We start from the raw sequence: 18,350 nt of genomic DNA on the forward strand, positions 1-18,350 counted from the left end.
TGACTGGAGTCCACTTGCTTTCCACATTGTCTATTTCTCATCTGTAGCCTTTCTACTAGCTGGGTGCACGTCTGCCTGTCAGACTGCAAAGGGAGAAAAGCCAACTCATAGTGAAAAAGTAACCACATACAGAAACGTGATTATAAGAAATGGAAAAGTCTCCAGAGGCAGTTTCACCTTGGGAAATAATGATTGTAGGTTTAATATGAACATTACCAAAGTCAGTTGGATTGGAGTGTCCAAAAGGAATTAGGTATATAAATATGTAAAGGTCTATAAATGAGTAGAGTACACATCAGGAGAAGCAGCCTTCCATGTAGGAAGAACGGAGGAGGGATTAATGATAATTAATGGTGCTGCCCAAGAACTGTGACTCATATTTCAATGAAAGTGATGCTGAAAATGAATATAAAAACTTGACATTTCCTAAAACTATTTCTGCTATATAGTAAGTCACAGACCAGAAGGGCTGGTGGACTTATTTTGCAGAAAGCATTCACATTATGCAGGGGTATTATTATTAAAAGAATGAAGGGGTAAGCATGAGGTTATAAAATGTATGATTTAATGACTGAATTTGACTGTAATTATGCATTAGAAATATTCATGAGAAGCCTGAAAAATGAATTGGCAATGCATGATATAACCATAGTAAAGGGCCCTGCAAAACAGTACCACAGAAACTTTGCCATTTATCTTTTTTACTCACTGAAGCAGATGTAAATTAAGGTTCTACAGCCTGATTAGCCTTAGGAAAGCTCCTATCTTGACGATCTCCCAGTACAGTTCTGGGAGAACAGAACTCCTCAGGTTTTCATGTAGTGGATCTGGCCTGCAAATGATTCCAGCACAGGTTCTTTGTATAGCTATTTTTGTTTGTTTGTTTATTAGTGATGTTTATTGTATTGCAACAGTTTAGATTTTGCAGCATAACTTTTATTATTTGGTTTCTTTTACTAGAATTCTGTCTGATCAGAGGAGTTGGACCAGTTGACCTCTAGGGGTCAACAGGAGGCCAAAATTATTCTGTAATTCTGTGAGCAGCGTGGATCAGAACCCTCTGTTTAGCATAACTCACCTGCTGTAGAATCTGTTCTGCCAGCTGAACCCTACTGAGCCATAGTATGGTGAATTTTAATAGCTTGCTTAATTATCTCAATCAATCAGTGCAAGCTACAGATCGCCTGAGGCTGTGAAAAGTATTCATGTCCTCACTCTTCTGACTGGGCATCAGCTCCCAGAGATGAAGTGGGGGAAGACAGACTTGGTCTACCCTGTGCGACAGCTTAGGTCCACAGGTTACATGCAGGCTTGAATACATAGCAGTCGGTGCACGTTACTTGAATAGGTGCAATACTAATGAATCTGGATCTGGGAGTGACTGGAGAGTAGCAAATGTAATTCCTGTAGTTAGGAAAGAAAAATGATTTGGTCCAGTATTGGCTCTTTAGACTTGAAAGTATGTATTAAAGGAAAAAAATAGCTTAAGGAAAAAGAGGATGGAATGCAACACGGATTTATGGACTGATTTTTTTCTGTATGTCTGGTTGCCTTCTCTGTCTGTCTGTACAGGTGAAGGTGATAATGTTTCAGAGAGAAGGCTTTTTTAGGCCTAGGAGTAATGTAGACGCAGTGCAAATCAGTATGAATTGTCCAAGAACAACGGATGAATCTTTAACTGTCAGAGTAATGGGACTGTGTAATTTCTTTTCTGACCGAGTACTAGGCAGCAAAACCTAAAGTCTTTAGACAGAACATGCTTGTAACCAGACACATTTCTGGCAAGAGCAGCATGCTAAAAGTGAAAGCCAAAAGCTACTTTCAGGCCCATGTATTTAAGATATTGCTATTTTATTTTCCTTATGCTGACTCAATTTTGTTACCCTCCCAAGATAAGGGCTCTTTCTGCAGGTGTAGGCATTCAGCCCTCACCCTTCTGTTCTGTTAGCAGTGGCTGGCTAGAGAGAAAATGACTTGGGCACTGAAAATCTCTTCTAAAGTGGGGGGAGAGTGCTACGGTTCTCTCCCCAGCAACCCTGGATAAGCAAATCCAGCAAGTGTGTCTCTCTCCAGTCAAACTTAGGTAAGCATGCCTAGCAAGGAAAGCTAATGTTTATGCAAGAACAAGAAGAGGTGGTAATGCACAGGAGTACAAACACCAGGAAACAGTCAGGAAAATGAGCTCCCTGTAGAAAAAGCAGGGGAGGTGGCTCAAGTACCGGTGTCCCCTCTGAGGGGATCCAATTAACCCAAACTTCCACTGGAATAGCTGAAAGCTATCAAGGTAAAAGACCTAATGCATGTCTCTAAAATGGGCAGAAGTGATAGGATACTATGAGAAACTGTATCAAAACCTTTACTGAAATCCAAAAAGATTACATCAACTGGCTTCCCTTGATCGACTAGATGGGTGATTTTATCATAAAAAGAAATGGACATAAAAGGAATGAGGGTACAGTGGGCAACAAGTTGTGTTGGGTCTGTACATCAGATTGCAAGTAAAATAAATTGCTAATAAGCAGAGAACAGTATAGATACACCATGCTGGCAGACAGGTAATATCTATCATACAAAGGTCAGAGCAACCCCAGAGCCCTTACCTAGAAGAGCCAAGAAAGTGCAGAGCATGTCCTCAACATGTCCCATCCGAAGACATCCGGAGCTGGGTGACACTAAGAATGATCTTTTCTTTTTAAACAAAACAAAACAAAAAGCTTAGCAAACTTCTAAGCATGTAGGATGTGGCTCCTAAACAAGTATGTCATTTTTATTTTAAGGAATTCATGGTTTTGGCTGGGATAGAGTTAATTTTCTTCATGGTAGGTCGTATGTTGCTGTGTTTCAGATGCAGGTTGGTAAAAACTTGAGCCACATCCCGATGTTCCAGCTGTTGCTGAGCAGGGCCTGTACAGAGCCAAGGCCTTCTCTGCCCCTGATGTTGCCCAGCCAGTGAGCAGGCCAGGGGTGCCCAAGGTGGGGAGAAACAGCCAGGCCAGACCTCAGGGCACCATGCTCAGCCATGGCACTGGGGGAACGAAAGAGAAGGGGGCCAGCTCAGGGTGACAGAATTTGTCCTCCCAGGACACCATCAGCATGACAAGCCCCACTATCCTGGAAGGGGCTGCATACCCACTTGCCACTAGGCAGGAGTGACTGCATTCCTCACTTTGCTTTGCTTGCGCAGGCAGCTTTTGCCTTACCACATCAGCTGCCTTTATCCCAAGTCATGAGTTCTCACACTTTTACCTTTCTGATTCTCTTCCCCATCCCACCTGGGGAGAGAGGGTGTGTGGAGTTTTTGAGGTTCTGAATGGGAGGATTTGAAGAGCAAAGGCTGGTGCGACAGGAGAGGTGCATCTCGGTGAATGAATGTCATTTCATTCTGTGTGCATTAGGAGGAAAACTTTAATTTCGCAGACACAGAAACACACAGGACTGTTTCCCATGTATCATCAGCCAGGCGTGTGCATGCTCTTAACACTCTGGTCATTTCCCTCTGTCATAGACCCTGAGCATGGCTGCGGGGCCAAACATGGAAAGCTTGCCAGAAGAGCAGGCAGGCTGCTAGCAGCAGCTGCATGGATCTGCTCTGTCAAGAAGCTGTGGAATTGCTGAGTTGAGAGATGGGACTTTAAAGCATCCTGTGAAGCCGCAGCCTGGAAGGTAGGCAAGAATGCAAAAATATTAAAAGTAAGTGGAAAGAGCAAAGCTTTTTGTCCCTTATTTGTTATAACAGGGACTCCTGGAATATGTGTTTTCTCTCCCAGTCAAGGCTGTGTTAATCAGATCTGAGACAGCTTTTCCAGCACACAAATTGCTGTTCATATACCGTGATGAATATTAGTGCTATTATACTGTACATTTGGAATTATGGAAGCAGGAGAACTTGACTGCAATCAAGCAGCACTTGTCCCTAAATGTCATTGCTCACCAAAAGTACACGAGCTCACGCAGATGTGTACTATCATACATAAAACACAAGGTCTTGGTCTGTGTCACAGGTGCAACACTGTTATGTGGCGAGATGGCATGGTAACCAGCACAGAGTGGCTAAGACAGGCACCAGAGAAGCGTCTTTGCCATGTAAAGACAAAGCATAGTTCAAATATTTGAACTGTTCTGTTAGCTCAGTTATCAGAAGGTGAGAAAGACAGAGGTCACAGACTCCTACCTTTACCTGTTTCACCGGTGGATTGTTAACTCCATCATGCCTGAAGTGACCTGGGGATTTCAGCACACTTTTATGTCCTGGCTCTTAGATATCTCCAGTGGACATCTCTTTGGGTGCACTGTAGCTGACAACTGGATTTTTTCCCGTATAACCCAGGATGTGGATGGGCAGAAGAGGGTGGTTTGCTGCATGCCCAGGTTCTGCCCCAATGTGTATTCAAGCTATAATTGTTGATTGATGTGTAAAGTATTTAGACAAAAAAAAAAAAAAAAAAAAAAGGACAAGAAAAAAAAAAAAAGGACAGGCACAAATTTCTAACAAGTAATGTAATTTAATGAATGATATACTCTAGAAAATAGAAACTACCCAGATGCTGGTTGACAGGTCTGTTTGGGGTGGGGGAAGGCCCTTGCTTGAACACACAATGCCTTGTTTCAATTCTTTTGGCAGTATTCATAGTAGCTGGAAACAATGAAACATCCACATATTGAAAGAGACACTAAGGGGAAAATTTTGTCTTAATTGTGGTAGGTATGCAGAACGTCTTCTCACCCTGTCTCATCAGGTGACATGAAGGGCTCAGAGCTCACCAAGATGTTTACAGATGATTCATACCTAGAAGGGATAGACTCAACCAACTGTAAGTACCGTAGTTCAGTGCTTAAAAATCATCAGAGACGTCTGTCTCACTTTGCAGAAGATTTTATGAACTCGGTGTTATTGCACTTCTTTCTGTGTGCTTTTCTGTATATGTTGTGTCTCTTCCCTCAAGGTCTGGCTGCTAATTCCAGGGAATATGCTTTTCAGAATGTCACAATACACTGTGTACAACTCTGGGTCTATTTTGGGCTTGGGCAGAGATCTTGTGTTGCTTGCCTGTTCAGTGACTGAGTGCTGTAGCAAGTACACATCGCTGAAAAGTGCAGTTAGGATTTTGTGTGCAGCCTTGTAAGGATCATCTTCAGACTGCACCATTGCCTTGAGCTCCGTCAGGGTGTAGCCATTGTAACGCTTGCTGTCTTCTGCCAGGGGCTGCACTGTCTCACCAATGTGTCTCACTTTCCACTTCAAGCATTTCAATTCTTCTTTTACATCTTCTAGTTCTTTCTCCATGGCTTGGAATTCCTCTGTGGTTACAAATCTCCTGCCAAGAAAAGAAGTGGCAGACACAGTGTGGAATTCAGTGTCTCAGTGGGGTAAAATCATCCCAACTTGCATGGGGTCAGGCTACAGAAACTGATGTTTGGAAGGAAGGTACCTGCAATGTCACTGAATACACCCTCCAGCTCTTATTTGTCAGACTTCCCAGTAACAGCCTATTTTTTTCTGCTGCTGTGAATGGGAAGTTTTTTCAGAGCCTGATCATGCTATTGCTCCCTATAGCTACCTGAAAGGAGGTGGGTGTCAGTCTCTTTTCTCAGGTGACAAGTGATAGGAAATGGCCTCAAGGTGCACCAGGGGAGGTTTAGACTGGATGTCAGGAAGAATCTCTTCATAGAAAGGGTGGTTAGGCTTCGGAATGGTCTGCCCAGGGAAGTGGTGGAGTCCCCACCCCTGGAGGTAATTAGGAAGACTGGGGATGTGGAGCTTAGGGACATGGTGGTGGTGGGTTAGTGGTGGGTTTCTAGTGCTAGGTGGGTGGTTGGACTTTGGTGATCTTGAAGGTCTTTTCCAACCTAAATGATTCCATGAATCTATTGTCAAGAGGCTTTTTCCAAAGTCCAGATGTACTGAGTCTTTATGCCAGTACTGGCACTTAGTTTAAACTCTTGCCTCCCCAGGGCTTAGTACTTCTATACTAATCCTAACGTGATGGTGATTGAATGTGGGGCACTTGTGCCACTTGAAGTGGGAACATCATTCGGTAAGATTCACCTTGAAGACCAAAACTAAATGGTAACTGTATTAGCCCACTAGAGGATAAAGGAGGAATGATGGTGGGGGTTGAGCTATATCATGGCAGTTTTGCTTCCCAGGTGGCTGATTAGTAATGGGAGAGAGATGGATTCTCATTTGAAAGGAAATGAGACACATTTATACTGTTTTGTTCAAGGAGCTGAGGTTGACAACCTGGCCCAGGCATGGTCCATACTCAGGTCTGGTTAGCTAAAAAAAAGTGAAGGAAAATATAATGGTTTTGCAGGGTTATGTGAGGGCACAGGGTGATTACAGGAAAACAAATGTTGGAAACATTTAAATTGTAAAAGATTTAAATTGTTTGATAAGAGGTTGTTAATGATTGTGTTTCATCTGTACTAAGTTGAATCATTTGAGGACTTAAACACGTGTATGATCTGTTTACATACCTTTCATGATCAGGATCTTCCAGATCTGATTCAAACCCCTTTCCTGTAGTTTTTAATCCAGTTTTAGAAGAGCCAGGAGATTGGGAACTATCTTCAGGAGTCATTGTTGCTGAAGGCCTTGTGCTTTTCCTGGTTGGGGTCAGTGTGTAATCTGATGCTGAAGCTTCTAAGCTGTGTGCTGTGTGAGGACAAAAGGTATAGAAGGAAGTAGCATTGATCCCTGGACTGACTGGAGAGGAGTCAGAGTATTGCTGAGGCTTGGCTGAGCTGGGTGTTAGACTGAGCCTGGGGCTGGATGGGCAAGATGCTGCAATAGTCCTTGCACCAAGTGGGCTGGAACACGAAATTGCTAAATTTTTATTTCTTTGCTCAAATGTCTTGGGGCTTGGTGATTCTCCTGGGGCCAATCTAGTGATGGAGACGATGTCCAGCTGGGTTTGATCCTGAACCATGGAGATCTGTCTGGTTGGTTCTGATGAAAGTGAAGAGCTGCTTGATATGTTGCTGGAAGAGCTTGACGTAGCAAATGGGGGTATTTTCTGAGCATTATGGTCACTCCTGTTCTTCTGAACGCTAGTGACATTTAGAGCTGGGTGTTGTGAAGCCCTGAGGAAAGACAAACACACAGTTTTTCCTCTGGACTGGCCTAATTGCTTATAGAGCAATTTTAGTACTATTCTGGGACAATTTTAGGTGTATATCCCATAGCTGCATTTGCCCATGGCCTGATTTGGTTCTCATGTCTGTATAAAATCCTCTGCTTCTGATGACCAAGAGCAAAGTATTTGAGAATAAGGCACACAAATTCATGACCAGTTTCTCCTTGGTGCCAGCTAAGCTATCATCAGTGTAATCACTGGCATGTCAGTGTTCTCCTTTTCAAAGTCATAGAGCTCTGTGAGAAATAAGGATTTGGTATTGGGCAAGGACAGGGAAACACAGCAAAGGGAGAAAGTTTCTGGCATATTGATTGTGACAAATTCCTGTAAGAATGCAAGAGGATAAAACCTGACTTGCAGGTTGTCTCAGCACCTGCCTTTGATCATCCCTGCAAAGCATGAAGACCAGCCCTCACCTTGGACCCATATGCTTTGGTTTCCTGGTAGCCCTGCATGGTTGCCCAGTGAATCATGGGATGAATAAACAGGCAAGGTAAAAATAGAAGAACTGCACAGAATGATATCATTGTTCCTGTAGTGACATTATAGGACATTTCCTTTATACAGCTCAGAGTGCTATGGACTTTTCCTTCCACCCTAAGTCGTAAACTGTGCACAGGGCTGACCAGCTTTTAGGTGACCGTAAATGCCAATTGTATGGCATTCCAGACTGCCTCACCTGAATACTGTTTTATGTACTTCTTTCCTGGCTGCTGCTGGGAAGGAGAAATCCCAATGCTTTTTGCTATATAGCTAAATCTGACGTAGTTTGGCAAGACTGATGGCAAGAGAGGAAGATGTACCAGTGTAAACTGTAACTGTTCTCATGGATAGCGACTACAGCTAGAAATGCTTTGACCTTGATAGGGAACATGTTCACATTCACTGGGCATCTCACAATTCATAATTTCTGAGAAACAAAGGGCATGACAGATTTCTGTAGTAATACCAGCTGCCAGATGAGTCTTCTTGTGCATCTGGTATGTTCATGTTCCTTTTGTGGTAGAAGATCGCAGAAAATCCTGGTCTGGATATGTTATATATGAGATCTAGTGTTGCTCTGTTAGTAACAGTGCCTTGAATTAACTGCATGTTCACTTCTCCACCTTTCTCACTGTCAGATGCAATTAAACCCCATTTTTAAGGCCCTAAAGGGCAAGCCTCACACCTATTGGCTTCAGTAGGGCTGCTGAAACAATTTAGACCTTTGCTAGATCACAGAATAATTATCAAGTTTAAATCAAATTTAGAATTTTTATAATTGGAAGAGCAGACAGTAACAGAGCTACTGAATATAAACAGAGCCAAAAGGCAGTGTAATATGAGTTAGCAGGAGAGTAAACAAGGCCAAAGTTGGGGGAACACCCTTCCTCACAAGTCCTTGCTTTCAAAAACTGACTGAACAGGGGATGTGAAGACATTTCCAATGGCATAATTAAAGATGCTACAGAGCTGGATCTAAGATTCAAAACAGACTCCCTACCTACAAGGTCACAGCCCTCATCCAGTGCAGCAGAATTGAGGAGAGACGGGTTTGAACTCCTGCTGCACTTCATTGCCAATTCAGATGTCAAAGGAGAACATGACATGTTCAAAGCCAAAGCGCTAGGGATGAAGCGGTCTCTGCTTGTGGCACACCTGGAAGGCTCTAACTGAATCACAGTTAGGAAAGGCAAAGCCTTAGTGTTGCTGGAGGAAAGGTAAATTCTGGATGCTTCTGCATGTTCCTTGCTCCCCATCCCATCTCTTGACAAAAGGCTTCTCTTTGGTCATAAAATAAATGTTTTGGGATTTTCTAATGCAGCATTTTTTTCTGGGGTTAAGTCCTGCCCGCACACTACGTGTAGCTTAAATGGGCTGGAACCCTTATCAGAGATATCTCAGCCAATGGCCTAGGACTGTGACCATCCTGGGATCTTGCCATTACTTAGGCATCATCAACAACGGTGTTTTTCCTTTTTACAAAAAAATTGCATCTTTAGTAAAATGGAGAAATTGTCATCTTTTCCTGTTCTTGGAAGTGTTATGCCATCATAAATAGAAACTTCAAGCAGCTTCACAATGCTGTCTTCTCTAAACCAAATTTGAACTGGGTTTCCAGCTTCAGAAGTGAATCCCAACACTTAGTCCTCTTTACTACTTGTAATAAGTGTCTTCTTTTTTTTTTTTTTTTTCCCCGAGGCATCCCAGCCTATCACTACGTATTCCTTACTAATATGTGAACACATTTTACAAGCTCTCTCTGATAAGCATAATTTGTAAAATTGGCCACCTTTTACCAGTTTCTAAAGTTGGGTTTTATTTGCTATTTAAATTAAAGCATTATTAGTAGAAAGACTTCCCTGAACAAATTCTCTTAAGGGCAGTGTTACAGAGAATATTTTAATTTTGGCCTTCAGTATTCAGGTGTTCTGACAGAATTTATGGCTCAGTCCTTAAACAGCTATCCAAGGATCTGAAAAGCCTTAGAAAAGCTTTTATACAAAAGCTCAAAAAATAAGGCTCTATCAGGTGCTTTTGCAGAAGACTGGATTTTTCTATACTAGTCTACTGTTCATTTTTCTGAAGGGGTTTAGAAAGACACTTCTTACGATCTTATAACTTTGCAGTTAATACTTTCATGCTTTATTCAACTCAGAACATATCTGCAGCTGAAATGCAGTATGATACCTGGCAACTCTCAATGGTATAGGTTCAAAGGATAATTCCAGCCATTTTGCAGAATAAACTCCAAGACAGATTTTTTGAATTTGTCGACTCATGGTTTTGATTCAGGTCACTGAAGATGCTTTCCTTTCTTCACTACAAAACCCCATGTTCAGAAAATACTTTTTGTTGTGGAAAAGTGGAGGAAACTTGTTCTGACAATAGCAAAACTCATTTTAAGAGAACTGAAATGAAGATACATTCTGTAATTTTATATATATATATTTGTCCTGAAATATCTTGTACTGTAAAACTAATTGAACATTAAATGAACAATAATCCTTGCTTACATTCTGGAAGAAATATAACATGCACAGTACATGTAGCTAAAATGCTATTTGGGTGCATATGCAATCTGCAATACTTCTCACATCTTTAGCAGTGTTGGACGGGGCTGGTTTTTGTTTTATTTTGTTTTGTTCCTTATAGTTCCTGGATTAGCTGTAGAAAATGGTACATTTACGGGAAGACAATACTTAAAAGAGTGTGACAAAAATCAGTTTCATAACACATTGAAATTTCTATATGAAACTTCCCAGTTCACTGGTGCACTGGAAGAAAAAGCAAGTATTATAAACTATCACTTTCTTTTACTTTTGTATCCTTCAATTTTCACTCTTCCCAGTGCTTAACATGGGACCGAATTTACATTTATCATTATGTTTCTCACAGGAACAGAGGGACTAGGTTGCTTAAGAAGAAATCTGGAGTTTGTTAAAGCAAAATGTCAAGTCTGGATTTTAGCAGAGGTAAATGAGGACAGAACTGAGACTTATAACTTTGGAGTTTTCTAGTGGGCAAGGGTTTAGACAGGACTAAAGACAGGACTGAAATTCCCATTGCTTTCAGTATAGCAAGACTGGTTCTTAGGTCTGTAACCATAGTGCTTTATCAGAGGGGATTTTTTTTCACTTGTTTTTATGCAGTGAATCACTGTGAACTGAATAAATTACAGGAACAATCTCAGGACTTGGAGTTGAAATCAATGCTGACATGAAACAGGAAGGTGATTGCAGCTGTCATGTGCCTCCACAAGGAGAATCCTTGACTCAGCTTTGAGCAACATTTCAAACGCATCAAGCCCTTGTTGTCTGCCTTTTTCCAGCCCTGTGCTGCTCAGCATATAAAGCATGTTCCCTGTTGTTAGAGTGACCTTGTCTACCGTCTGTGCCTTGCCCTCTCCAGCTGAGCTTGTGCAATATACTTTCTGTAGCACTGAATTCGAAGATAGATGAAAGTTTCTTGCAAACCCAGCACTACCTTGCCTCTGTGGCTCCTGGAACCAAGAAAAAGCAGCAGATTTTCATTTTTATGAATCATTCTCATCATATTTTAAATCTAGATTGCTTCTGATGATCTTGTTTGAATAGAAAAAGATGACAATATGCTTTAAATTGAAGCACTGAGAGGCTGTTTGCATAAATCTTACTGTAGACAACCAGGGGTAGGAGGATGGTGGAAGAACTGTGGGATGGACCCTGGGGAAATGACTGTAGGTGATGATATGAGAACAAAATGGATTTTTTTCAAGGCCTCCTCTCAGTCAGGCGACCCTCTAAAACGCCCACACTGAAAAAACAATGACTATCTTATTTTAATGATGAATGCATTTTGAATAGTCTTTCATTTTTCTGCAAGAAAAGGTGGTGTCCTGGACCCTGGGTTAATCTGCCTCAAATAGCAGCCAAGGCTTTTTGACACAGACAACAAGCAAAAAAATGGAGAATATGCTATTTCCTGCTATTGGCCCTTCTGAGCTACCTGTCACCTCTTTAGCTTTGCCACCATATCCATTCCTCCGTGTTCGTTGTGTCTCCTGCCTCTTTCTTACCCCTTGTTCTACATCTGTTCTCTGTACCTCTCCCATCTGCTCTGTGGACCCCAAGCACATTGATCAAAGCAGCAGGCTCATATTAATGCCTAGTGATGGGAGAGAATTGGAGGAGAGAGTGGAAGTGGTATGAACATACAGATGTCTGAAATCAGGTATAAGTAATAACAGTAAGCATTTCTTACTCACAAATAACTGCAAAACAATAACAACAAAGATATCCTGATGTGAAACTTCTTCTATCATTTTTGTATAGCAACTGCCCAACCAGTGCATCGAGATCTCCGAGCCCTGCACATCTGATAGAAAAAGTTGAGACCTGCAAGGTCAAAAAAGACAACAAAAAGGCTACTGAGAGTGTTTAGACATTTGGAGTGGAAATGGTAAGTTTGTTACGAAAAAAATAGGGCTGGAGTTATTAGGTGTATAAGTGCCAATGCCATACATTTGCAGAGGAATCCAGCTCTGGGAGAGCAGAGGATGTCAATTTATAGCTAGAGCTCCATGATGTTGTTCTTAGCCCAGCTCAGGCAAGTTTCCCTGTTAAAGGAAAATTATGGTTTAGTGATGGACGTTACATGGTTTAATGTATAATTATCAAGACTGGCTATTGTATAACTCTGATCAAGACTCCCAGAATCAAGCTTCTGATAGATTTATAATTAAAGGCCATTTTTCAAAATGGATGCTTAGTCTCCTAGCAGAGGAACCTGAGATCTTTGAGTCCTGTCCTGTCCTAAGGCCGTGTTACCTGCAATCTCACATTTCTCCTGATCTGTTCTCAAACCTTTACTATCCTCTCCTCTAAAGTCACCTGTAGAGTGGGTGTTTGTCTTCTATGATTGCTCAGCCTTGTCCTTTTAATCTTTTATGTAAATGTTTTAGCATTTTGCTCTACAGTGGCACTCAGTGAAAACCCTCTCTCTATACAAGATCCAGATATTCAGTTTTGTCATTGTGTAAGGACAGGAAAAAGGATGGTATCTGAATATGAGTGAATATTCTTGATATACCGTCTGGTTCAAATTAGAACAACCTTGGAGCATTTCTAAGTGAGATCAGCTGGCAAGTCCTCCAGGGAACGAAATGCCAGTTGAAGTGGGCCGCAGGAAATAACTTCTGGTTATACCTCCATGTGTCCTACTGGTACGGGACAACCTCTGCGTGAAGACTTCAAATACGAGTCATATAAATATAGATGGACTGGCCAAATCTGAAAAGCTGTTAAAGGTTTAGCTTGTGGTCTGTGAAGCTCTGGCATGGTGTCTTGTATTTGTCTATAAGGCTTTTCCTTAAATAAATGGTCTTCAGTCTTTTGAAAAGTCACCACAGTTTGTTACTGAGTGTGTGGATGATCAGTCAGTACCCTGCTTTCTCACCTGGATCAACTAGTGGGGGTGAAAATCTAATATCATTACAAGGTCTCAGATTTATTTGTGATATTTTCACTCTCAGCTTCAGTTTGACCTAGATACATTAGCTGTCTTGCTGGTTATGAGTCTTGTTACAGAGCTAAGTAATAATCAGCTACTGATAGTCACGTTTTCCAATTAATTCAATTCCTAAGTTGATTTATCAAGAGATTTATGAACTGGTCCAGGGAAATAGCTCTGTATAGTGAGTCTTTCACTCTGGGAAGTTCCAGGATTAAGATAAATCTTACTTTTGCCATTGAATTTAACATAAATATGGATGGACTCCTGTGTAGGTTTTGTGATGAATTTTGGCCATTTTATCATGAAAAGAAGGGGTGACAGTTCTGTAGCTATTGTATATCATAAGATAAACCCGCTGCCAGTCAAATGAAGAAATGAGAGAAGTTTATGCTAAAGTATCACTCAGAAAAAGGGAACCAGAATGTTCTGGGAAAACACTTGAGGACAAGATAACAGGAGGAACTAAAATGAACTTATAGTGACTTGGAAATTGTGTTGGATTTGCATCTGCTCCTGGAATGGCAAGGTGTGGTGACGTGCAGAAATTCTCTTTTTCAGATGTATTTCACATCTCCTGACTTTTCTCTCCCATCCAGACCTTGCCCAGTTATGTGTCTCTTTTAACTGAAACACTGTAATGGTCTTTACAAATAAAAACACAGCGTTGTCTTGAAGACTGGTTAGCTGAAATGATGCCCTTTGTATAATGCTCGTATTGCTACTATTGCTTATTAGCTTAATGGTATATGTAGTTTTTCCTGTTTGCTTCCAGAAGCAATTGCCTGTATTTGAAGACACGGAGATGGACACATTGAATGAAGCACACCAGATGATTTGGATACCTGACTTCTCATTTGCAGTTTGCTTTTACAGATCTGTCATCACAGCTGTTGAGGTAAGCTACGTGTCTTTCAAAGGGAAGTACTGGGCAGGGCTGAGCAAAGGACCAACAGAGCCTTGGTTCTATTCTTTGGAACACTTCATGATGTCAAGAATTTTTATTTGTTCTTTGAAACAAAAAACGTTGGACAGTCATCATAATAAAATAAGCACATTTGAGCACTAGCATTAGCTTGATAGGGAGGGAGTTTTCTTGGGAAATATGACCCAGAACAATTTCTTACTAATAGATTTCTTCAGGCCTGCGAAAACAAAGGATGTGGATCTGCCTGTGGAAAGTTCTACAACTGCCATGACATTTTCAAGTAGCAAGAGTTACCAACTGAGCTGATGACAGAACAAGTCTGTGAGCTGTACTAACACTAGCACGTCTCTGTGGAGACCACCTGGAGAGCTGTTCCAGCTGGTCTGATGAGGAAGTAGAACCATTAATCATTAGGCTTGTGGACACGAAGCTTCCATGAGTATGTGGCTGAGATGTGCATCTCAACAAGACAGAAGCAGCAAAATGCTACTTTTATTAGCACAGACTTAATCCTAGAGCTCTGTCAAGCAAGTCACTTTCCCCATCCTCCCTCCTCCTGAATGAAGAATCATTTGCTTTCTTTGCAAGGAAATTGATGGAGACACAACATCTCTTTCCTGAAGTAAGTAAAAAAAAAAAAAAAAAAAAAAAAAAAGTATAGTATTAAGAGCAGGACAGGAGCCATCCTCCAATATTGCTCCATACATTGAACCATTGTTTCCCATAGCTTAAAGCAAGATTTTTTTTTCTTTTTCAAATGATGAATAAAAGCATAACAAATTTCTGAGTAAAGATTAATAGAAGTGCAAACAAAAGGCATTAATTATATAAATGTTATTGTCTATCAAAGCTGCTTTCAATCATTTTTATATTCAATAGCATGCATCATCATAAAGTGGTGATAAATATAGATGAAAAATGGTAGCGATAATGAAAGTTATACAGGTGTAAATTATAGCATATCTTTAAACTACTATGAAATCACAGCTTTTTGAGATAGCATAAAATTATAGGATATATGTACAGCCTAAATTGAATCCTGGAGAATTTTGTACTCTTCATATACTAGTTGATTACTGTTTGGGCAACATTGTCTGGGAAACTTACAAACCTCTGTTTACAGTGCTTCCTACTCCAAACCTTATTCTTAACTCCAAGAAACCAGTTGTGGGGACAGTACAAGCCATTGTGTGCCAGACATATTCAGAGCCATAATCACTTACTATTTGGGGAGCAGCTATGGAGGCACTGTAACCTCAGGTCCCCAGCCTCAGCCCTCTCCTCCTCAGTCCTGGAAAAGAGAATATAGAAGTAGCACCTTTAACAAAAACCAAGGCTGCTCCCAAATGTACAGAAATGGAAGGGTCAAAAAAAAATAAATAAGAGAACATCATACCTGGGCTCCTCCATCTATAGCCAGCCAGGCCCATTATGGTGATCGTAACAGTCTCAGGAAGGACTCAGTTCCATTGGTCTTGCCCCTCTCAGGGGAAAACTTATGTAAAGAGGCCATGGGGAATAGAAATGAGGGGCTCAGGGCTGCATCTCTCCCATTCTTTCACTTTTTAGGATGCATTTAAGCATCAGGGACTAACAGCATTGTATAGTACGTGTGTGCTGGGAGTGGCTATGTTGATAGTGTTACACCATTTAAATGCCAGTTTGTAATTTTCCAGAAGGAATAGCTCTGCAGATAGACCCTCCTGTGTTGCAGAATAATGTGCAGGATAAAGTACAGAATAAATTCAAGGCAGAATGTTACACTCATCCTTGTGTGCTAATCAAAGGTGAATAGTCAGATGTGAAATTCTTATTGTTGCCCATGACAAGATATTGACCCTGTAAAGAGGAAGTACTGCAGGTCAGTAGCTAAAAACCTGTTCAAATACCAAGGTGACCAAAGAAGAAATCAAAGCAAGAGTCTGACATATCTTTTGACAATATGATCTGCACAACATTTTTATGTGAGTACAATGAAGTTAGAGAAAGAAAGGTCTGATTAAGGTACATTAAATAAATGCACAAAAACTAAAAAATTGTGCTTAAAAATAATGACTTAAAAATAAGTTTGGATTCTCAAAGGGTCAGGAACAGTCCTAATTTATTACTTCTGCAATAACAGTTTTACTCCTGACATCTGTTTCAAACTTCTCCCAGCATTTGAAAACTACATTTTCTAGCCCTCCAGAGACAGTTTGTCTGCACTGGTATCCATGTCAGTTTATACTCACTTCTAGTTAGAATTTCACCAGTAACATCTGCCTGATGTTTCATCAGTTTGCAGATCAGAGTAAGGGCTCAGTCAGCAAGAAAAACGCTGTGAAAATAGCTCAGTACCACAATGGGTTTTGATGGACAGTTAAAAGTTGGCAAAAACTGGATGGATGAATTAACTGTGGAAGGTTGAACTTTCCAGATTTGCTTGATAAATCTGTATGCTGGCTTGACAATTGCTATGAAGTGAGATTTGCTTCACAGGGAGTAAAAGGCTGGGTATCAGACTGGTGGCAGGGCCATGCTGATCTCTTTAACCTCTCTCTGAGAGGTTCCCTCTCCCACTGGTGCCAGGGTGGGCTGACCTCCTTACCCCATCTGCAGTGGCTACAGGTCCAATGGGATGCAACACTTCTGGCCTCACATGGCCTGACCATGCCTGGATGAGTTTTCAAAAGCTGCTGATCTTCCTCCTCTTGCCAACAGTAAAAGAGGTCACTGGCTAGTTCAAGTTTACTCATATCATTTCAATAGCTTTTTATTCCTTGATTAGGTACTGACTAGTCCCTCTCCATGAAAAGCTCCCCTGAATTTGATTTCTGCCCTTTCAGCCCCCCTATCTGAACCCTAAGCTTCAATTCTCCATACTCTTATCCAAAACCTCGATATTCCCTCACCCTAGATCCTCCTCTCTGCAGCTCTGAAGGTCCTTCCCATGTGCAGCACAGCTGACGTACTTCTTGTGGTGTGGAGACCAGTGTTCACAAGCAGCAGTAATGCAGACAGGGTAAGGCTCACATGCTGTGAGGAGGGGATGGAGTGAGCTGGTGGGGAGGAATGGGCTGGGGACTATGTAGCTCATCCCCTGCACAGGTTGTGAACACGGTGCGCGCTTCTTGAAACAGGAGCCATCAAGGGAACATCATCTAATACGTTGCTAGTTAATCTTCAGTTGGGGTCTTAGGGAGTCCTCAAGAAAAGCTGGTGCAGATGCATATGGTTAAAACTAAATGAAATACAGTGATGTTATGTTTGAAAAAGTACTTTCAGGAGGGGTGTTCTGTTGTCTTTTTATATTTTTTTTATTCATAAAACAAATGTCTTCTCTGGGAACAAGGGCTTATAGATATATGTTCCAACAAAAAACTTACTTCAGACAAAATGGGGCTAACTCTTCTTCTTCCTTGTCTCCCAGATGATGAACTGCAGCTGTGGAGACTGCTGTTGAAGCTTTAACTTCCTCCAAAAATATTTATTCCTCTTAGAAAACTGCCCATTGCGCTAAGTCTTTTCAACACAGAGGCTGTTTGCATGTGTACCGTGGATGCTGAATGCGTACTGAGGTAGAGAAACATGCAAAGAAGAGGGTAGTGATATATACAAAGCAAGTGGAAGGAAGAGAGGCTGGATGGTTTTATTTAAATGTTTTGAAAAGGAACATGGAGGTGTAGGAGTAGGTGGGAAGGTGAAGTATCCCTGGATATATGCACAGGAAGGAAGGGGAGTCTAAGTTATTTTCTATTTGTGCAAAAGAACATCAGAGCTAGAGGAAGTCATGTGCTTGCTGAAACTGTTGGCACTTCCTTGGTGATGCAAGGAATCTAGAAATATGTTGCTACTAATCACTATTTCCAGCACCCCTGCATACCCAAGTGATGCTGACCATGAGCATGTTAACTGAGCATGTTTTTTTAAAAAAAAGCCTGCAATGTCACATGGCTTTAGATCTCTAGAATGATCCCATGGTAATCCTTCCTTAGGACTTGTTATTACACACTCATATATGACAATTAAAATAATACAAAATAAAAATAAGAAGATCGTAAACATGAAGTACATTAGTTGACAGTGAATATACGATCAAGCATCAACAACATAGTAAGAATGCTTTAATTATCAGTCCAGAAATGTAAGACATTGGTAGCCTAAATGTGTTTGCTGGGAGGTCTGTGTAGTGTCATGCTGCAGGATGAACAGGGATGTGGCAGAGATGTGCTCTGCATGAGAGGTCTGAGAGGTGCTAGGTCTGTGATAGTCACTCTGAGGGGTACATGTGCGGTTTGGGGGTACATGCCTCCATCCCATGGATGCGAAGAGGATAA

The 18,350-nt window shown here is 41.2% G+C and overlaps 1 protein-coding gene across 1 annotated transcript in view; it reads right to left on the reverse strand.

The window, feature by feature from the left end:
- Window positions 1–4,520: 4,520 nt before the first annotated feature.
- GSG1L (GSG1 like) overlaps window positions 4,521–18,350 on the reverse strand; it is a 62,126-nt gene continuing 48,296 nt past the window's right edge. Inside the window, exons 6-8 of the mRNA XM_084295774.1 lie at window positions 15,258–15,325; window positions 6,478–7,083; window positions 4,521–5,315 (exon numbers count right to left, since the gene is read on the reverse strand). Coding sequence (XP_084151900.1) covers window positions 7,061–7,083; window positions 15,258–15,325 — 91 coding nt within the window. The 3' untranslated portion in view covers window positions 4,521–5,315; window positions 6,478–7,060. The remainder of the gene's footprint in view (window positions 5,316–6,477; window positions 7,084–15,257; window positions 15,326–18,350) is intronic.

The sequence above is a fragment of the Netta rufina genome (assembly GCF_964035555.1).
Source record: "Netta rufina genome assembly, chromosome: 15".
Taxonomy (NCBI): domain Eukaryota; kingdom Metazoa; phylum Chordata; class Aves; order Anseriformes; family Anatidae; genus Netta; species Netta rufina.